This window comes from Perognathus longimembris, chromosome 18 (genome assembly GCF_023159225.1).
Source record: "Perognathus longimembris pacificus isolate PPM17 chromosome 18, ASM2315922v1, whole genome shotgun sequence".
Lineage (NCBI taxonomy): Eukaryota > Metazoa > Chordata > Mammalia > Rodentia > Heteromyidae > Perognathus > Perognathus longimembris.
The window spans coordinates 28,041,699-28,064,178 of NC_063178.1; the positions used below are offsets into that span (position 1 = coordinate 28,041,699).

The 22,480-nt window shown below is 36.8% G+C and overlaps 1 protein-coding gene across 1 annotated transcript in view; it reads right to left on the reverse strand.

The window, feature by feature from the left end:
* Nucleotides 1–2,383: 2,383 nt before the first annotated feature.
* Malrd1 (MAM and LDL receptor class A domain containing 1) overlaps nucleotides 2,384–22,480 on the reverse strand; it is a 475,502-nt gene continuing 455,405 nt past the window's right edge. The window contains exons 39-40 of the mRNA XM_048367779.1: nucleotides 5,887–5,962; nucleotides 2,384–2,595 (exon numbers count right to left, since the gene is read on the reverse strand). Coding sequence (XP_048223736.1) covers nucleotides 2,512–2,595; nucleotides 5,887–5,962 — 160 coding nt within the window. The 3' untranslated portion in view covers nucleotides 2,384–2,511. The remainder of the gene's footprint in view (nucleotides 2,596–5,886; nucleotides 5,963–22,480) is intronic.

Here is a 22,480-nt window from a genome sequence, read left to right on the forward strand (position 1 = left end):
TTAATAATGGTATTGTTTTGGTAGATTACACTTAAGAGTACACATATGGGATACATTGCATGTTTGTGTACCCTTCTCACCATTTTTAAAACGATGAGTGCCCCAAATCACAATGTGATGGATGGCATCTGGGGATGGAACCATTGGAAGGAAATTCAGAAAACAACTTCCTAGGTGGCCTCGTGCGAACAGAAGCTGTAACTATCCCCGCTTAAGTGTAAGTCTTTTAATGTGCTCATATTTTCATAATTTGAGCCTGTGATATGAGATTGTTAACTATGAGCAAAAATACTGAGTGAGCATAAGATCCTGAGCTCAAGCACTGACATTAGCAAAATCCATCAATAAATTAATCTGAGGCCAGAGTCTAGAGGAGAATAAAACATCATATGAGCAGAGGACTACTGTATACATTATAATTCACGATGCCTTCTCTTCTATGTAAATGTTGTGAAGAAATTAGTGGCAAGTTTAATTATCCCACAGTGAGTAAATCTGAATCTTTTCTCTAGTTTATGATTAGAGATAAGTTAAACATTGGAATAAAATCTATTCTTAAAAATAAGTGGGTAGAGAAATTAGATTTATTTTTCCTGATATACTATGTGGGCATTCCATTCATTGGCTCAAGATTATATTGATAACAGGTAATTATGCTAATTTCCTAAGATAACTTCAAAGTAAAAAATAATCTGTACACATATTATGAGCTCTAAGGAAATTGTCCTTTATCTTGCCCAAACCAAACCAAAATAAACAAGAAAATGTTTCAAGAACTAGGAGAATAAAAGTCTCTTTTTCTTTCACATTTGAAAAAGAAAATGTGCTTTCAGAGCACTCCTCTCTCCTCAGAATGTCTAATTACACACATCAGTGTTTTTGCTTTTGTTTTTTTGCCAGTTCCAGGCTTGGTTGAATACAGGGCCTGGACACTGATCCTGAGCTTCTTTGTGCTCAAGGCTAGTGCTCTATCACTTGAGCCACAGTGCCATTTCCTGCCCTTTTGGAGTAGTTTATTGCAGATAAGAGTCTCATAGACTTTCCTGCCCAGGCTGGCTTTGACCTGCAATCCTCAGATCTCAGCCTCCTGAGTAGCTAGATTATAAGCACTGGTGTCCAGCTTAGTGTGATCTTTTTTTTTTTTTTTTTGGCCACTCCTGGGACTTGGACTCAGGGCCTGAGCACTGTCCCTGGCTTCTTTTTGCTCAAGGCTAGCACTCTGCCACTTGAGTCACAGCCCCACTTCTGGCCATTTTCTATATATGTGGTGCTGGGGAATTGAACCCAGGGCCTCATGTATACAGGGCAAGCACTCTTGCCACTCGGCCATATCCCCAGCCCCTTAGTGTGATCTTTTTAAGTACATCCTTAAGTATTGCAATCTTTGATTTTTATGCACATATCAACAGATTCATAGTTATAAAATTATTTCCAGACATGACAAATACTTAGTTTCATTGAAATTTCATAAAGTTTCTGCTATTGAAAGAAGTACCTTTTCTACTTGCAATTAGTTATTTAGGAGCTTGACTTCTGACCTCACTTGTTTTAGATATTAACCCTTGAAGTGGTTTTTCTAAACATATTAGCAATACAATCAGAGACATTTTAGATACTGATACAAAGACAAAAGAAAGCAAAGCAAAAGTGTTAAGAATCACAGCGCTATCACTGCTTGACAGTGGGATCTCCATTTGTAATTGGTTGTTGGCAATGCATCCTGGGTAGTGGCTACTCCGTGTGCATCCTGGGAAGCATTTTGCTAGATGGGAAAGCAGGACACATGGAAAGAAACATGACGTTCCCTGTTTGTTTTTTATTTTGGTTGTGTATAGAGGGAAGCTGTGGCTGAGATGTGAACAATCAGCATTCTTGCTGGGGGTCACAGGACTGTCACTATCACTAAACTCATGTGTTATTTAAACCATTTAAATTATTTTTGGTTTTGTGTAGCTCAATGCTTATCTTATTTTTTATCTATATGTCATATCTTAGCATTATTTTATATCTATGTATATTAGTTATGTGATTATTGGAAAAAAGTAAGTTTAGGGTTATCTACTCCGTATTATTCAAAAAAAGGAAAAAAAAACTTCTTGCATGGTTATACTGATTAGAATTACTCTGATTTGTCTATTTTTCCTAGTTGCATAACAAGCCAACTCATCCTTGCCTATAAGCTATGTGTCAAAGAAATAACCATTTTAAAAGTTCTTATATTAGGATTCTGAAGCCATTTGATGCATCAGTTTAAGAAATAAACTAAAACACCACAGGAAAACAAGTTGATTCATTTGCTGAATACTTTATTAATATACTCAGATAAGCAATGAAGATAAAGAACTGATTCTAGTTCCATGAGAATACTTACGATATTCAGAAAGAATTTTTTTAATAAATGTTGTGATTATGCTAACATTTTGAATCTCTCTTTTTATTTTTACCATCCTACAAGATCAGCTTGGAGATTGGAATTTTCTGTAAAGATCACATACTGGAATATACTTGATGTTATGATTTGGGATGATGAGATATGATTTCCAAGTTTCTAGGTGTTGTTCCATAAAATGGATTTGAGAAGGAGTACACAGAATTCTAAAAAGGAAACAGATATTTAAAAGATTAGGATTTTATTGAAGGAGAGAGTAACAAGTTTGACAATGTACTCACTACCTCATGTATGTAACTGCAACCCCTCTTGTACATCACCTTGACAATAAAATTAAGTTAAAAAAACAGGTATCCAGATATGTGTGAACAAATGCAGCAGTGGTATTCACTAGACACTTTGTTGGAAATGAACTCTACAACTCTTGGGCGAGACAGGAGGGAAAAGCTGGGAGAGAGTTAAGGAAAGGGTGACATTGTTCAAAAAGAAATGTACTCATTATATGTCCTATGAGACAATAACCCCTCTGTACTTCACTTTTATAACAACAATTCTAATGAAGGAATCCAGATGTTCTCTCAAAAAAGATTAGGATTTTAGACATTGGAATAAGAAATGTCTATGAGATCATATGGTAAGCTCTAACTCACTGCCACTGGAGAAATATCTAGCTCCTCACTGGGTCTTTCCCTGGTGTCTCCAGCAAATTGCATATGCTCTCTCTGACAGCAGTGTGGGTCCACTCTGAAATGGCTTCTGGACAGAGGCACTAAGGGAACATGAGGGAATGACAGGATGAAGCAATGCAGTAGCCACTGTGTTGAGTACCCCCTTCTTTGCCACTGATTTTACTCAGCCTACAGTATTAAATAGTTAGGGTAAACAAAGCAAAATAAGGAAAGAAATTCAACAACTCTAAGATGATAGAATCATCCATCAGTGAGCATTTTGGAAAGTCTAATATATGTGAAGTTCTGGATGGCAAACTGATTTCTGTGTGTGTGTGTGTGCGTGTTCCAGTAAAACATTGTTTATTTGTATTACCTTCAAGTAGTTGTACAAAGAGGTTTCAATTTAATATTTCTTTAACAAATGTATTGCTGTTAAAGTGAAAAGAAACCAGAGAACTAGCTCTTAAAGATTAAGACCTAAAGAGATACAGCTATAAATCTAGGTGCACATGCTTTTACATATTCGGATTTTAAAAATTGTAAATACCATACAAGCTTAGATCTAAAATTTCTGCTTATCTGATAGACAATTGAGGTAGGCTGTATACTAATTATTGGATGGTATCAAGAGACTATTGCTAAATATCTGATATGATAATGTGGTTATATTCCTTTAAAATATGTAATACATTAAAGTTACTACAAAAGTTGAAATAAAATAATATTTGGTATTTACTTAGAAATCTTCTAGTGAGCTGAAGAGACACATGGCAGGGCCATTGAAAGATTGGTGGATGATTGTTGGTGCTGATGGTGCACCAGAGTGCTCTCTATTATTCTCTGAGCACCTATAGCAGACTATGAGTTTTCTGAAAGGGTTCGTCAGATAAGATTTGTAAGAGATCTAATTTTTTTTTGTGATAATGTCAGAAAACACAGGCTTAGTTTAATTGATGTAAAGACATTCTTGTGGGGAAAAAAAAAACACACCAGAAATCAAAACAGAGCAACTGAGATCAGATCTGGTGACTTCTCCAGTTAATCTTAATAAAGGGAAAATGGATTATGCAAAGGGCCTATGAAAAAGGAGTAATTGTTCTTTTGACAGAAAATAGAAAGAAATCACTCTGCAGTTTTCCTGGAGACATCAATTGCACCACTGTATGCATCCATGGTGAAAGCCAGCTTGTAAGCATGTTGAAAGAGGAATCTTTGATTTTGACCTCTTCCTTTGTGTGCTGAGAAACATGGCTCTAAACGTCACAGAAGCTGAGTTCTCAGGGGGGAAAAAAGGAATGCATAACGCCTTCCAAGAGAGGTATTTTTTTTTTAATGACTGTAACTCTGTGTGTTAATACAGCTTTATTTTTCAGATCTAAAGCATTTCAGCTTACTTGTATATTATCTATCAGACAATAATAGTTAACTTATGCTGAGTATACAAAGTTTAAATCTTTTATGTAGTAAAAACATTTAGAGTTATTTTTATTACATTTTTCCTAATTTTGTTAATTAAATACTGTGTGTTTATACTTATTTATGACCTATTAGGTAGGGAAACATTTTCATTTATACTGTTTTCTCTTGATTTACTTGACAGATTATACAAATTAATTCTTCCTGTCACCAGAGGAATCTCCTAATTCTCTGTTCTACCAAAATGTGCTAAATGTGTGTATAGCATAATTATGGAAGAAATGGGGAAAGAAATGCTGTGTCAAAGGTTGTATCAGACTTCAGCCATATGGTACAAGCTATGAAGCTATGAATCTTCCACTTTATATCACTCATTTTTAATGTCAAGAGTAACAAAATACAGAACTTTTTTTCTAGCTCCTTTTCATTAAGTGATCAAGGAGAAAACCCTTTAGCTTTCTTCATAATTAGCTTTATAACAGAAGGATGTACTTCTAAAGTTAGACATTTGGAAACTTTCATGGCTAGGACTAAACTCAGTTCATTTTAAATGAATGCACACACACACACACACACACACACACACTTACAAAACACATGTGTCAAAGGGCACAATGCTTCAATTACACAGGAGGAATGCATTCTGGTATTCTCATTATAGTTACTAATGCAGTATACTGGGATTTGCTAAGAGAATACATTACAAATGTTCTCACCATGCACATGAACAGGAAGCAGGTGAGAAGATGGATATGTTAATTTGCTTAATTGCAGTGGCCACTTCTCAATGGATATATATATATATATATATATATATGCCCGCAATTACACCGTATAACTTAAGTATACAGCTTTCATTTGCTAACCTCATATCAATAATGCTGGAAAGTGACTTAAAGAATTAATAAAAAGAAGGGTAAGAGGAGATTTTTCTTTGCTAGTTACTCTTTAGCCTACATCATATTTCATTGTCCTTTTCTAAGTTATTTCTCTACCCATACCTAAATTTAAAGAGAACACAGAACACCATCCTCCTTTTGGGCTTCCTAGAATAAAGTATGACGCACATTCAGTGAGGAGTTATAGTGAATAACTGACTGACATTGTAGGTTAAACTGGTATTTTTGAGATTTATCAACTCTCTTTGTGAGTGAACAATGAGCACAGACTAATTTAACACTGAACTGATTTTCCAAGCAGACTAAAACTGTCCTGAAATGAAAAATTCTCACTGAACATTTATAAAAATCTGTTCCTACTCTAGTCGAAATAGCTCCACTAGAATGTTTCTCTTAGCATGATTTTAGAATATATCCAAATAAAACTAAGTTGGTGGTTGTGCTTGTGGTTATACGTGGCTGTGTGTACATTTCTGTTTGTGAAACAACGTAGCTCACCATGACCACTTACCTCGATTTTCTCTGGGTTGTTCCAATTCCCATAAACAGGATTGACAAAGGCACAGTTACCACTTCTCTCTGTTTTCCTTAAAGCACAAATGGCCATCAAAAGAAAAGGCAGTAAGTAAGTATTGTACATAGTACATTTCCAAGTCCTTGATGGTAGAAACCATTGGGAGACACACTGTCTAGCATGCACAACTTACTTTCCATGAATGTAATTATTTTTGTTTCAAGACATCAACCACATTCTTGAAAGCAAATGTAATTTGAACTTTGGGAGATCAGAACCAAATAAACCCAGGAGAATAAAAGTGGCATGAGTGGATTCTAATACTGATTTCTTAAACTATTACTCAAGTAATTCAAACAATGCACCATCGCAGAGAATAATGTACTATGAAGCTGAACTGATTCCAAAGGAATCCATTTTGGAGTCTCTTAGACTGCTAAACTACCAAAAGCACCCCAATCCTGAAGACCATTTTCTTCTTCTTTTATTGTTATTGTAAAGGTGATAGACTGAAGGGTTACAGTTATATAAGTCAGGTAATAAATACATTTTTAATGAATTATATCCCTTCTCTCCTCATTTTCTCCCAGTTTCAGAGGCCATTTCCTATAAGTACTATAGAAAACTGTAGCACAGGAGGCATAGTCATAAGGATTTCAATCAGAAAATTTACATTGGGATATTTCAAAAAAGGTTTTAATTTAGTACTTCCTTTTATGAAAATCATAAAGGTTCTATTTTGCAAATGCTACATTTGATTTAATCTGTATGATCCACTAAGTTGACTTCCTAAAATGGTCATTTTGTTTTGCTGCTTTAAAAAAATACATAATCAAAGATAGGCAGCCCAGGAATCCTTGGTTACAATTGATGAAGAAAACAGACCTATCTCAGAAACAAAATAACATAAGGGGTAAATAATGCACCCTGTGACAGATTGAAGGGATGGTCATACACGAATGTGTGCACCGCCAATTCACACACACACACACGATGGAGAACACAAGATGGATTCAGGGATGATTGCCAGTGCCTTCAGACTAAAGAGGAAGAAAAATATATAATGCCTAATCAGAGTGTATAGAATAATTATAAGCTTATTACTAAGAACTTCTAAGTCCTAAAAGATAATAAAGAGGAAGTACTCACTGATCTGTTTTTTGAAAAGAAATGGCCAGAGGTGTGACTTCCGGTTGTCGTTTACTGAAAACACATGGTCTTTTCTAAGAAGTCACCGCATTGCGGGGCCTAACAGCCTAATTTGGAGCAATATGTTTGGCTGGCAAGACATTTTGCCTGGGGGAACAATGTCTTGCAAGCCCTGCTATTCTCACTCTTTTTAAACAATCGGCTTAAATATGCAACAGGTTCAATATTTCACACTCTCTAAGGTTCCAATTTCATTTTGGATGAACAAGGCAACATGCAACATTTTATAGGTTACAATTTGAAGAAAGATATAGGTAAACCATTAAATTCAGTCAACAATGGTCTGTTGATTCCTTAATTACTAATGGAATACATAGTGTTTCTCCAATTTAATGGGATGGCTTTTTTTTTGAACCTTTGCCTTTACTTCTTCCAAGACTATTCAGTAAATTTTCAGAGCAGTAGGCTCTGTAAATGGTATGGATGAGGCAAACATTGAGGCAGCACAGCTTTCCAGCTGGAGATACAGAAGAAAATAAAGGGCAGCTGTGAAATGTGTCAAAATGCCAAAGCACTAGCCGGTCCAGGAAAGACTGAACATGAGGTACAGAGTACCAACACAGAATAGGAATTAGGAATTATGTAAATATGGGACAGCCACAGGACACCAGGGGATCAGGAAAATTAATCTCAGCTGAAATCAGGCATGAAATCACTTCTGATTTCATGAGGAAACCCAAATCATAGGGCCAGACAGGACAGATGGTCCAAAAGCCAGGAAGATGACTAGAAACTGAAGGGGCAGTTTAAGAAGTCAAACTGGTAAAAGTTGGACAGGAACATAAAATAGGATATGAAGCAATAATTGATGTTGGGATTACTGGGACTCCAGGTAACTCAAACCTAGATTGGCAGGCCAAAAGTCAAACAAAAATGGGCAAAAATCCCAGTATGTTTTCTTATTTAAGCTACGGATAGGGTTTTTAATACTTTAAAATATTTTTCTATCAAAATGAGAAAGCAAGCGAAGGCACTGATGTCAGGGGTTGAGTGATTCTAATGAAGGACGACGGCACCTGAGAGCTAGAAAGTGAGGTTGTAATTAAAGACGGCAGGACACTATATGGGTAACTGAAAGTGAGTTACTGGAAATCCATCATAATTCAGATTGTATTATCAACCACCAACAACTTTTATGTTTACCAGATAAAAGATATTGCTCTAAATTTGGGGAATCCCTAGATGGTTGGGCTTAATTTATAACATCTCTCCTACATCTAAGGTAAATATAATCTATGACCCAGTGTGTGGAGAGTATGGAACATGCATGTATAGATATCTGAATGTGGGAGGATATTTTTTGGTTATGAAATGTTACAGTGTTACTATGGATGAAAGATGTTTTCTATTCACAAAAGTATATGTGACACTTTTGTAAGAATATATCTAAATAATGATTCCCTGGGTGGAAAAGGAATTCATTTATTGTGAGTGTTATGTTTATTGTACTTAATTTGGTTGGGTGTGATTAATGGTGTATGTTGGGGGGGGGCGGGGAGGGGGAGAGTTGTCCCAGAGGAGTAAATCTCTGTTCTACTCTCTCATTTCCAACTCTGTCATCCTGAATTCTTCAATTCAGTTTCCTTAAAGGTTTCCTGTTGTGAGATTTAAGGAGTACAAAGCCTTCTGAATATGCTAATCTTTTAGGTAAAGAAAAATATAGTATAAAATCTGATTTAAATATTTCTTGGACTCATTTCTCTCTGCTAAGAAGAGATCTTAGAAACGTTTGTTTTCTTTTGAGAAGGGTATTATTTTACTTGTTTGATCACAAAAAATCAATAATCAATGGTCTTCTGGTTTTATCACTTTTTACTTCCTTTTTTCAACCTAGTAAAATAATTGTTTTGTTTTTGTGAAATTTTTGGTTTTTCTCTTTTGCTCATTTTTAACTTGTGGTCATAGTTAGAGATTTGTGCATCATGTCTCCTAGGCAACTGTCAGTATTGATTTATATATATGTACATACACATAGATATAATATTATATATAATATATAATTATATATCAGCTAATATATATCAGCTTTCACATAATAAATATTTAAAACATTATTATATTTTATATACAATTATATATTACCTGAGATATATCAGCTTTCATATATAAATATAAAAATTATTGTCTATCATATATCAGCTGATAGATATCAGCTTTTACATATATACATAAATACATACACACACACATCAGCTTTCTTGTCTCAAAATGTCACGGAAGTTTTATTTTATACCCAGATTCTGTTCATTTTTAGTCTACCTGAATAGACAGAAATCAAGAAAAGTTACCTTCAATTTTAAATCTTGACACTATCTTGTCCTTTTCATAATACAGCTTTATGGTATTTTGAAAAAAAAGACACAATGAAAGACCATTTGTAGAAAGTTGCAGGAAGGAAATTAGAGAACAAGAAATGCAAACTGAATCAGAGGAAACAAGATAGTCCACAAATGAGTTTGTGTTCTTATTCAATGTACAGTGCACATTTGACTTAAACATACTGTAAAAAGTCACATGACATTATTTTAAGAAAGCAACAGTGGCTTTTACTTGGTAGTTGCACGTAGTATCTTCCAAATATTATTCTGAACCTATCACAGGATTTGCTCCATGGAGCAAATGTTTCATGGAAGAAGGTGAAACACTGAAGGGAACAGACATACTTATTGATATCTTAGAGCACAACACTTCTACACAGTATCACATTTAGGAAGAAGGGTGCAGGTAGAGTAAAATTGTTCTACTCTTGGAAGATGATTTTACTCTAAAGAATCTTAGTCCAAGAAAGCAAGAAACAAGACACTGTCAAAGGCAAAGATAATCAGGGAGATAAGCTGTCTAAGAGCTCAAGTTTTCAATTTCAAATCCATAAGGACTAAATGTTTGGGTAGAAACAATTCAGGAAGAATGAGGTTGGCAAACACAATCAGAAATACCACAGAGTGGGAGGAAGGAATTAATCACCGAGAGTCCCACACCCCAATAATATGGACACTGAATTATGCTAAAGTCATTCACATGACACAGCCGCTGCCATATTTTTCTTTCACTCTATTCAAGCTGGGAATAAACATGTTGACCACAGAACCTGTCAATGCAGAAACACTCTCTTGGTGGCAAAAGCACTCAAGTGGGAACATGCTGAGAAATATGGGTGCAATTAGTGTGAATACAGCTGACACAAGCTCGTGGAAAGTAACCTCAAGGAGAACTCATGCAGCCAAGGAGAACTCAATCTACACTCAGCGTCTCAAATGCACAGTTAGAGTAATTCACAACCACCTAATGTGAACCAGATGTGGCCCAGGAGGGTCCCTCTTGAGAAGAGATTATAAAAACCTTTCTTGACCTAGTGAAATAACTTGGTGTTAGTCTTCATGAAATAGAGAAGGCAAAGACATTGAAAATTATGGAGAATAATTAAAAAAACTAGATTCAACCTTAACTTATAATAATAGGACAAGGTTCAGTGATGATAAACACACTTGAGAGAGCATTATATTGCTCTGTCAAGCAATATTTGAAGGTCTACCCAGGGATATGGGCAGCAGCAATGTTTCTTAAAGTATGGTCTTGTGGACCCATAATTTTAAGTACCTTTCCTGGTACAAGGGAATGAGGTGGGGTTCACAGAGAAGAAAGATGTTGTTTTCGTGGATGATGGTGGTAAAGCAACAGGGTCTCTAACTCTCTCCATTCTAACTTTCCCTCACAACCTCAATACTTCCATCTGATAGTCAAATTTTAACAGTACAATTCCATAGTACATCTGAACTCTGTATCCTCACTCAATTTTCTCGATAAGCCCTGAACCCACATAAGTAATTCTAAGAAAGGAACAGAACACCAGCTGCCTAGTCAACCATGACAACAGGGAATAGTCTACTTAGAAGTTCACAGATTCCAAGAAGATAAAAACCCAAAGGGTCTTAAAATAGGCAGAACATATCACAGAAGTACTATGTTGTACTTTGAGTAATCACAGAAGGCTTGCATATGCATTGCCTTGCGTAACAAATGCTTCTTCTTCAATAAATTTTGCCTTCTTTTCTGAAAATATTTTATTTCCCTTCTATTTCCGTTATGTGTGTGACACCACAAAGCTACAGGACTGGTAAGGTTCATTTTTCAGAGAATGATATTTATATTATGTATGTATTTATATATTATATATTATATATTTTCACAGTATTTTTGCTAACATGTAGTGACGTTTTGTTATTTAATCTAAAATTTATATATTTATTAGTTATGAATATGTATTACTTGCGAATATACATATTCACTTGTTATTTATTAGTTAGTTGTGCGATATAAATCACATTAAAAGGCTCTTTGTGTTTGTACTACTGTATCTTAAGAAAGTTTCAGAATGCTCACTATAAGGAAATAAGGAGAAAAACTCATAGATAATTTAAGTTTAATGATGACACATGTACCTTTGTATACATATGGATAAAATTAAAATACATTAAAATGTCTGGGTGGAGAAATCAGATGTAATTTTAGACTGTTTTCTGGCACTTAGCTGCTGTATTTTCTTTTCTTTCTTTCTTTCTTTTTTTTTTTTTTGGCTAGTCGTGGGGCTTTGACTCTGGGCCTGAGCACTGTCCCTGGCTTCTTTATGCTCAAGGCTGGTGGTCTACCACTTGAGCCACAGCACCACTTCCAGCTTTTCCTGTTTATGTGGTGCTGAGGAATCAAACCCAGGGCTTCATGTATGTGAAGCAAGCACTCTACCACTAGGCCACATTCCCAGCCCAAGATCCTGCACAATGCCTTTGTGCATTGGCTGGAATCGAACCAGGTCAACTGCTCGGAAGGTAGCTATGCTCACCCCTATACCACCAATGCCTCACCTTCCTGTACTCATTTGCCTGAAAGATGCCACTGCCCACATCTTCCCTTACCCGGTCTTTCATGACTCCCCTCATTTTTCACGTCTTAAGCTGTATTAGTGATCACTCTTAGCAAACAAGCCAGTAACTTGCTTTAGTTCTAAATTTGTTTAGTTAACCTGTGTAAGAATCTGTCTAAAAGAATGGATATGTTGGCCATTATTCATTCCTACTCACGTCTTTCCCACTTGAAGATTAACTTCCTATAGGGATAGCTAAGGGTATTTTCAATTTATTTAGGAAAAATTACACTAGTCAATTATCTGCTGTACATCTACAATAGAGCGAATTAGTGTGTGGTTACATACAGCTTGGGTTTCAGCTGCATATATCAAAATTAAGAGTAAATGTTGGGGTCAGGGGCGGAGCTCTTGCCTAGTAGACATGAAGGGCTGCTATGATTATCAGCTCCACCCACAGAGAATAACAAAAGTGAGTTTAGAAATAGTCACAGCAATTTGACAGAAGAGTTTTGCATCTCTTGATGTTAAGAATAAGAAATTTGGATTTATATTTTATGTTTTAATTTCACTTTTATAAGAATGATACTTAAATAGCATTTTGTAAAAAGCATTGGTATGTGATCAATGAGAAATGAAAAGTAATAATCAAAACAAAAACCCACAGACAGGAGTGCTGATCCCTAACCCATATAATTTGAGTCACTCTGTCCTATCACAGGATGTATGTCTAACTATGAGTGAGACAGCACTCATTGGCCTGGCTTTTTGTTTTTCATTAAATAGGTTTCTGCTAACTATCTGTCCTGAAAAATCCTCTTTCCCTTTTTATCTGATTTTGACACCTTGAAGTCCATAGTTGGAAAGAGCTGTACCATGGTAACTTTCTCTAACGAAAAAAAGCATTTTCTCATTATAACTGCTGTATTTGAAAACTCATTTTAATTTCCTTATTGAATTTTTAGATACATAATCTGCTTGATTGAAAACCGATTGCAGTGTTGAAGGTAATTATCAGCCTCTGTAATCGCCCTTGGAATTGCCTAGCAACTTCCTTCTTTCCACATCTTCTAGAAAATTAATTTCAAATTGACGACTCTATGAAAGAATCTGTCTAGAAAAATCATCTGATTTCATTCTGAGTCCTAGATAGCCTCAATTTCCCTGAAATATATTCAATTTTGGATTTATTAACACATATAGTTAAACTTCTCCTAGATCAATGAATAATTTTAACTTTCAACTTAATAGAAAAGCTGAAAGATGCAATAAAATTGCATTTATTCATTGTTATTTTAAAACCCACAAAAATCATAAAGATAAGTTGTTAAGTAGAAGAACTCAATTAGTATTTTATCTAGATTGCTTTGAAGTGATCTTTGTTGCTTCCCAATTATTTGCCCACCATTTATTTTTATATCTGGTTTGTGTTGTACATACACTAACCACATTCTTCTATGACATATTGTCCATCTTCCTGAAACCTTTGCCCCCAGTATTTCAATCTTAGTCGACTTGAGTAACACAGCCTGTCCTCACAAAGCCTTTATTTACTTCCCTACCATATAATCTTCACCTCTAAAGCATTCCTTCTCTCCAAACCACAGTGCTTCCTTCCCTAGTACTTTCAAAAAAGGAACTCTGTAGTTGATATATGTTTGTGGAAGCATTGGTCTTATTTGCTTTCTCTTCCCCTCCTTCAGTAGAATTGAAACGGTCATGTATTTTTTGCATTCTCAGCTACTAGCATAGTCAGACATATAGTAGATGGTTAATAAATGATTGCCAACAAGCACATGGATGGATTGCTAAGAAGTTCTGTTTTAAGTGTTCTATATTTTTTGTCTCCAAAGATGAAAGCCAGTTGGTTTGTGAAAGGTTCTTGTCATTCTATGCTTTGATTCATTAATGAGGTTGAAATTTTAACACAGGAAATAGGTTGCTAAAGTTGCCGTCGTGTCTCTTAGAATGCTTTTAGAGAAAAAAGGGTTGATGGAAGATTTGAATGTGAAAGTCTATCTAGAGGATAATAAAGCAGTAACTGAAGAAAAATTAAGAAACAAATCCCCTATCCTCTACTCCGTATTAACAATAAATCACAAGAGCTAAAAGTCTCATTCTCTAGTTAATGGAGCTGAGTCTAGACTGAGTAGAGCTGAGTCAAACTCTATGACTTACTACTGGTAACACACCTCACTTATCTTTACTGATTTCCTGTAATAGGTTACCTCTCCTTGAAGAACATTCATGATTCTCCTATGACACATCCACTTGTTCTGACTGCTCAGAGAGGAGGAAATAAATGCAAGCTAGAACTAGAATCCTGTCTTCTTGCGATAAATGATGTGCACTGATCAGAAGGAATATCATGAAAAGTGCCACAAATTCTATTCCAAGGACTGTCTATCTTGATCAGAGACATTGTATTGTAAAAGTTATAATAATGAAATGATTATCTTCAGATCAACTAATTAGAACATGGGCAACTATACAGGAAAATGGTCTTTCTATTCTTAACAGATATTATTCCTAAAGATTAGGGATGGGAGGAGGAGGAATTGAAAGAAGAATAACATTGGTAGCTAATGGGACTTCAAAATACTGTTCTTTGTTTCTCTTTTCTTGCTTAGTGTTGAGGCTTAGCATGGCTATTGGTGTGGCAAGTATGAGCACACAGAACAGGGATTTGGGATTCAGGTTCATCTATCTCAAGCTTGGAGCACAGCCTTATTTCTTGTGGGCAAATGCACACAAGAGGAAAGCAAAGGGTTATGGGTACCTCATGAGAGGACTTTAGGATTTTATTCTACTGGAATTCACTTGCTACGGCCAAGTATTTATTTCTGGGCCCAGGGAAGGCTCACTAGTGTATCTACAAATGCAGCAGAAAGCCTAGAGGTGTGGAGTAAATAAGGCTTGAGTTTTCTAAGAATGAATATTCATTACTGAATCCACTGTTAGGGCTATCCAGGGATCTAAAACTTGAAAAGCAACAAAACTTCTGCCTTCAAAGGATTCTTATTACCATACAAAGTGCTTGTGGTGAGAGAGAGTCTGGTAGAAACAAAATAATATTAGCAGAGTGGCTATTTTATTTAGGAGCCAAGAGCACTTATTTTAGAATCTCAAAGAACCGTCTACCATCTGTACTTTTCATGAGTACATTGGGAGTGGGTCTAGGATTTGTGATCTTAACCACCTCTCATTTCTTACCAAAAAAAAAAATAAATAAACAAGCATTGATTTTTGACCATTTGTTCCTCCTGTTTTACCTATAGTACTTTGATTTGTATTTCTATCACCTCATATATCAGAGTCAAACATTATGACTGAATATGAGCCCAGAAAGCAGGGATCTTCTTTCATATACCTTTGTGCCTTTTCAAAAGTAGGCACAAAAGAAGTCCCCTTTCATCATTTTTAGTAGCATATAATAGTTGTACATGAGGTTCTCATTTGTAATGTTACCATATATGCATACAATGTACCCTGATCAAATTCACCTCCTCTGTCACTCTCCCTCATCTCTCCTCCCCACTCCTAAAATGTTTCAACAGGTTTCATTGTTCCATTTTCATACCTGTTTATGAAGTACTTTGATTATGTTTACTCTCCTTCACCCTTTCCATTGATCCTCCCTTCTCCCATGAGTACTCCCCTTATTACAACCTGTTGTACGTTCCTATCATTCATTGGTTCCTTTTCGTGCATGTTGATTGCATAAAGGGGCCTGGAGATTATTATGTTAAGCAAAGCAAGCCAGGTTCAGAAAGACAAAAGTTGTTAGCCTAACCCGCTCCACCTTAGGAGTCACTCCTCTATCTTGGGCTTTGCTGGCATGGGCTTTCCCTGAAATCTGGTGACAGGGCTCTTTCCTGAAATTAGCTGACTCAGGCTTTATCTTACCTGGTGACACAGGTTGCTGCAACCATAATCCTTAGCCCTGCAACAACAAAATTCCTTGTTCTCATGCATCTCACAAACTCCACATCTCACACAAACCAGACTGCAGAGTACCCTAGCCCCTCCGGCAGTGAAATACTCCTCCCCAGCCCCTTAGCCATATAAACCCCCTTGCTCAAGGACCTGTGCTGCCCTTGCCCTGGAGGGTGAGCCTGTCAGCTTGCTGACAATAAACTTTGCTGGATGTGACTTGGTATATGCGTGATCTTCTGGGCTAAGGCTTTCAACAGCCACATGTTTTTTCTCATATGTGGAATACAGACTTAAGAGATATATCTATTTTTATTGTATTTGTAGAGATATGAGGGAGCAAAGAAGGGGAATAAATGATAGAGGGTGAATAATATTGAAATACATTGTGCTTATGTATGAAGATGGCATATATAAAATCAAGGTAGGCTGCTGAATAATAGAAGGGTAAGTGTTAGGGGAAAGAGGAATTATGGGCATTTATATGTGTAAGAAATATCATGGAGGCATCACTTTGAACAACTGGTAATGCTTTCACAAATAAATATTGTTTGTTTGTCAATAATGTATTTTAAGAGGCTGTGCCCCAATGGAGAATGTTAGACCCTCATTCGTTGCTCTTCTTTCCCAAAGCGACGAGGACATAGTCTAAAATAGGAAAGTACTGGGTATACTGTACTGCGGCTAAAGGAAGAATAATGATTCCCTATATCTTTGAACTTTTAATCTTGATTTACAGGTACAATTGTACTGGGGTATATTCCAAAGAAGAATGCATTGGAGGAAAACCCATGCATGCTTAGGATGAATAGAGCTCAGTTTCTGTACAGTTGATGCTGGATTTATTTTTGCCCTATACACCATCTAAGTTCCACGGAAGTCATGTCACCTTTCAACAAATCAAAAATTCTGGCTTTATTGTGTACACTAACCTGACTCACTTTTCTCATGCTTTTCTGGCACTATTTGCCTGCTGGGAGGCAGATTTTCACAACATTAAGGATAGGGAAGCACTCGATGGGATCCCAAGAATTAAGCATATCTAATGCTAAGTTGGAACTGACTGAGAGTGTTGCTGCTTCAGCTGATTTCGCTCATTCATATGAGTGAATTAAACATTGCTTATAATTGAGTGTCAGTGGCTCACGCCTGTAATCCTAGCTACTCAGGAGGCTGAGGTCTTAGGATTGTGGTTCAAAGCCAACCTGGGAAGCAAAGTCTGTGAGACTTCTATCTAAACTACGCCGCCCCACAACACAAATCTAGAAGAGGGGCTTTTCCTCAAGTGGTGGAGCTCAGGCACAGTGCCTAGGCTTAGAGTTCAAGCTCCAGGAAATGCATACACATAAAAAAAATCTTGTTTCTGAAATATCTTTTATAACTTATTTACTTATTTTTATCCACAGCTGGTCAAAATTATGTGTAACACATCCTCAAATAAGATGGGCTTATGGTATACATTTGATGATCCCATTTACCTTCTCTTTCTGGGAGTAAGTCTTCAAAGCTGCCATATGTGATATGTCCTCTAAAGTTAAGGAATAGAAATCTGGTGTATGTGGACCAGGTAGAGTAGTCACTTCACAGACATCTTTCATCATCTCTCCCACTACTGTGCCTTAGAATGGATCCCCTGAAGCCAATTGTATTATTGATCTGTACCACATCTCATCCAGACATGAGTTAATCAGGATTTTCCAGGGGAATATACAATTTGGACAAGAAGAAAATGATTTCATCTGTCTATTTGTCTGCAGAGATGAGTAGCTAAGCATTCATCTTGTAGTGAATGAATACCATTTTGATATATGGATAAGAATGACCGGAAATACATCTGTAGAGAGAATCACAAAGCAGACCACGTGAAGGAGAGATGAGAGGCAGATGAGAAATTCCACAGGGTCCAGGTCTTCTTACATTTGAGCTCTATCAAACAGCCTGTATATTTCTGCTAAGTTCTTTATTTAGATCAGGACAGCTTTCTTTGCTCTGAAATCAAAGTGGCATGGAGCTAACAGAAGGGTCATGAGAAGTATAATAAAATCCCAGAAATCAGATCTCCAACAACTTTAAAAGACTTGTTCTGTCTTAACACTGTCTGAATATTCTGTGTTTTCAGAAAAAATAATTAATTTCTTTCAAATTACTGAAGGGTCTCTTGCATTAAAAGACATTTAAAAATTTCATAACAAATCTTGACAGTTATGTTTTATTTAGAGAAAGCGATACTCTTCCTGCTACATCCCACGTTTAGGCAATGTTTCCAAAGTGAGCCGCTGCTATTTCATTTAATCATCTCTTTGACAACATTTCATATAATTTTAGGACAAAATGACTTGTGACTTGGTTCAAAATTGATTGCATGCATCTTTATTTGAATGTAATCAACTAATATAGCCAGGAAGTGATTTTTGGTAATTTTGGGTAATGCTGGGAGGTATAAACAATTCTTAATAATCCTCAATAACCTTGTATTGGACACTGATTACATATGCAACTTTAATAACAGGGTTATATAGGTGAAAAAATGCTAGCATGGAAATATGCTGAGAGAGCTATACTGGGACTGTTGAAGATGATATTTTGAATGACTAACCCTGACATAATGGTGGGAGATATATATATATACATTATATCAAAAGTACAAGAAATGAAGCAGCTCTTCCTGGTGGATATTTTTCCAGAGTAGAATACAGCTTGGCAGAGATAGTGGTCTTGGAATATAGTCACTTGAGGACTTCTTTTATCCTCTATGTGTCTTATTTTTCATTTTAAGTTAATATCTAAAATTTTTATGAAGACTTCAATATTTCTTAAGCATTTGATATTATACAAAGGTTTCTTTTTTAAATGTTAATAGAGCTTAAAATATACACATTTCAAGTCTTAAAATGAGGCATTGTAATTAGGTCTTCTGTCCTTAATGAGGAAGTCAATTCTGTTACATATACAATTGTCCCAATTATTATTTCTACTTCTAAGTAGAGAGAGGGAAAATTTTAAAAAGCGGGCAAAGGAGAGAGAGAGGGAGAAGGTGAGGGAGAGAGAGAGGGAGAGAGACATAGTAAGGTAAGGAGTTATCACATCCTCCCACGTTAATATTGCCTTATGAATTTACCCTTAGTTTAAAGTATGTTCTCTCCCTTGTCCCTCTACAATTTATTTTTATTAAGATTCAAGATGAGACTGAGATAAAGAAGACACTTGAGAAAAAACAAATGAGAAAAAACAAATGAAGCAGGATGGATGAAGTTTCCTTACTGAGATGCCTTGAGTTACTAGATAGATAGATAGATATCTGTACATATATATATTTTTGAGACATTCAAGTATTTGCAGTATGATTCCCTTGGTGCTATAATATCATATACCCTTGAGAACTGGGGTCCCAGGGTGGGCATCCTCCAGTCTGGAAATCCTGTGGAGGAAGAGGTGGTTGTTCTGGAGGTGGTTGAACTGGAGCCTGGTTGGTCTGGGTTCTTGGAAGGATTCCCTTTCTCTTCACTCCCATGAGTGGAGACTTTATTGTAACCCCCAGGGGATGATGTGGAAAACAGAAAAAGAATAGCATAGAAAGCAGATACAAAACAAAGAAGGAAGGAAAGAGTACATGTGAATGACAGAAATAGAAAAGAGAAAGGTTAGGCGGCTCAGAGTGGAGCACAGTGGCACTGACATTTCCCCGAGATGCTTTGTGAAAGTTATAGGTACTTTAACAGGAATCTGGAGAAGTCGCACATTGAGGATAGCTTTTAAATGCTCTTGATGGTTGTGGTAACCTGACAACTTGGTTTATTTGGTATGATAATTAAGTATATCTTAGTCAAGTTACGGTGCCCTACCCAGTTGTCTGGTCTAACATTGGTCTAGGTACTGCTGGAAAAGCATCTTTTACTTAGATCTTAGATGTGATGAACATGCACTTCCAGTCATCTGCAATCAATTGATTTTAAGTAAAGAAAAAACTGCTTTATTTAAAGTCAACAGGCTGTAACTTTTTTCAGTACTTAATTTTTCACTCACTCATAATGTGTTTGGCTCTCCAAAGCAAAGGCTAAAATTTACTCAAGAAGGAAGAATTCTGCCTCAGGACAACAACATAGAATCCTTGCGAGTTTCCAGCTCACTGGCTGGCACTGCAGATTTTGGATTAAGGAGGTACCAGAATATCTGACTTGAACTACCTGTCTGCCAACCCACCTTACAAGTTTCTACTTGTTGGTTTTTTTTTTTTTTTGCCCCTCCCGGCTCAGACTCTTTCTTCTTTCTTTCCACCCTCCTTTCTCGCCCTCTCCCCTAATCACCCGACCTGCAGGTAAGTTAGAGTGGAATGGGGGTCAGCTCCGACCTGACGTGCACGGGATCTGCCGCAGATATGTGATCGCCTCCTTACGCTAGAAGTCTGGCAAACATATGCAACGGGGTCAGCTTCTTAGAGCGAACTGACTTTATTAAGAGAAGGACAAGGGGAGATGATTCCGAGGGAGGGGTTTGGCCAGGATGTCGATAGGCTGAAAGGTATCACCTGACCCCCAAGGGCAGCGCCGAACCAGGGCTGGCTAGGAGGTTGGGGGGCTGTTTGCCCAACCGGTTCCTCTGGATTCCAATCCAGAGGGGGTAGAAGGGCCGCATTCCCCAGGGCTGGGGGAGGTGCATCAAGCCCCTTCCATCAAGGGGGAAGATAGACCCCAACATCTACTTAGTTCTCTTAACTCTATGAGATAATGTCTTTAGCTGAGTCAGTCTAAGAAGGGCACAGTGGCTTACACTTACAATCCTAGATACTCAGGAGGCTACTATCAGAAAGAGGGATTTCTATTGAAGACCATCCTTGGAAAAGTATTTTCAAGACATCATCTCAATCAGCAGCACACACACTTTCCCAAAACTATGAAGGAATGATATGTAGGTGCAATGTAGGCCAGTGTGGGCAAAATAAAACAAGATGCTGTTAAAAACAATAATGAAAAGAAAAGGAGCTGGGGATATGTCTCTTAAGTGAGGGAATATCTGCTGGCAATTATCAGGCCCTGAGTTTAAAGCCAGTACAACCATGAAAATCAATCAAATATACATATATAAGTGTGTGTGTGTGCACGTGTGTGTATGTATGTATATGTATGTATTCAAAGTGACACATACACACATCTAGGTTTGGAGAATTTTAATAAGTATACTTATGCACTGTATAGTACAACTAGTATTTCCTATTATGACTTATGTGTCCATTTGTTCCACGAGATTAAAACCTTTTTATGTTCAGACTTAATGTTTGACTCCACATATGTTGCTTACTAATGAACACAATAGTTCTATAATAACTTTACCTTACATCATGATATCAAGTTGGGCATCTGCTAGTAAAGATGAGTGCAGGTCAGAAGTCTTAGGACTCCTCATGTGGGACATAGAGTTGTCACAGGATGATGGTGAGCTATCTGTTGTTCAGTGGCAATTAGTATTTCCTAAGGTCGAAATTCCTGACTACAAGCTCATATGCAGAACATGATGCATTTCTTTTCATCTCTTAAAAGTTCATGAACTCTGATTGTGGGCCCTTGTGTCAGCTGAGTTTGAGGAAAGGTCAATAACTCATCATCAGGGTAGGCTCTTGAGGTGATGGTTGGGAGGTTTCCAGGTCCCTAAATGGCTCTGCAGATTGCAAAAGCCTCTGATTTAGACAGGAGTCCAGTGGGCAGAGTTCCTTCTGACACAGTACTTCCAGCCCCTGCTCTGTACATTGCTTAGGCCATGGAGGTACTGGCTGGACTCACTTTGGGGCCAGCCTTTGTGTGTAAACCACCCAGCATCTCAGTGCTTTGTAGTTCTGAGGTCTTCCCTGAAAACCATCAGAAGGGTTACATCCAGCCCTTAAATTATATTATACTATGGAGAATGTCACATTCTCTTTATTTGGTGTCCTCAGAAAGTATTCTAATATAATCTAAAAAGTAAACTGAAGGTTTTTACAAAACAATGATTATTATCAGTTCCTGCTTCTACCCAAGAAAACAAGCCCATAAAGTATGGAAACATAAAGATTCCTTGAATGAAACAATAGGTGGAAGGAAAGTATACCAAAGCAGTATTTTTGTTTCATTGTGGCATTTTCCTTTATTATTATCTTTAAGTAGTTGTACAAAGGAGATGCCATAGAGCAAAGCAGTTTAGTAACACAGTACATTTTGATGTGTCACTCCTTCAACATTTTCACCCTCCTTCAACCCATCTCTTCCCTTACTTTTGTTAATTTTGTGGCATCTGTGCTGAATTCTTGACTGCATTCTTCCCAGCTTCCCTGCTTCCTGTCTACCTCTCTCCCTCTAGCCCCACTCTCCATCTTTTCATGTACCCATTTTCTGGTGTTGGTTTTGTTGGGCTCGACCTAGTCTTTTCAAAAGATTATACTACCTGAGCTCTCCCTAGTGTCTATTATACTTCAGTTGATTGATTTGTAAACACTTGCTTATGGTCCATTCCAACATATTTACATATAGATTTATAGGCATATTCTACCTATCACAAATGAAGGAAACCATGCAATCCTTGTTTCTCTGGGTCTAACTTCATTCACTTAATATTTTTTCCAAG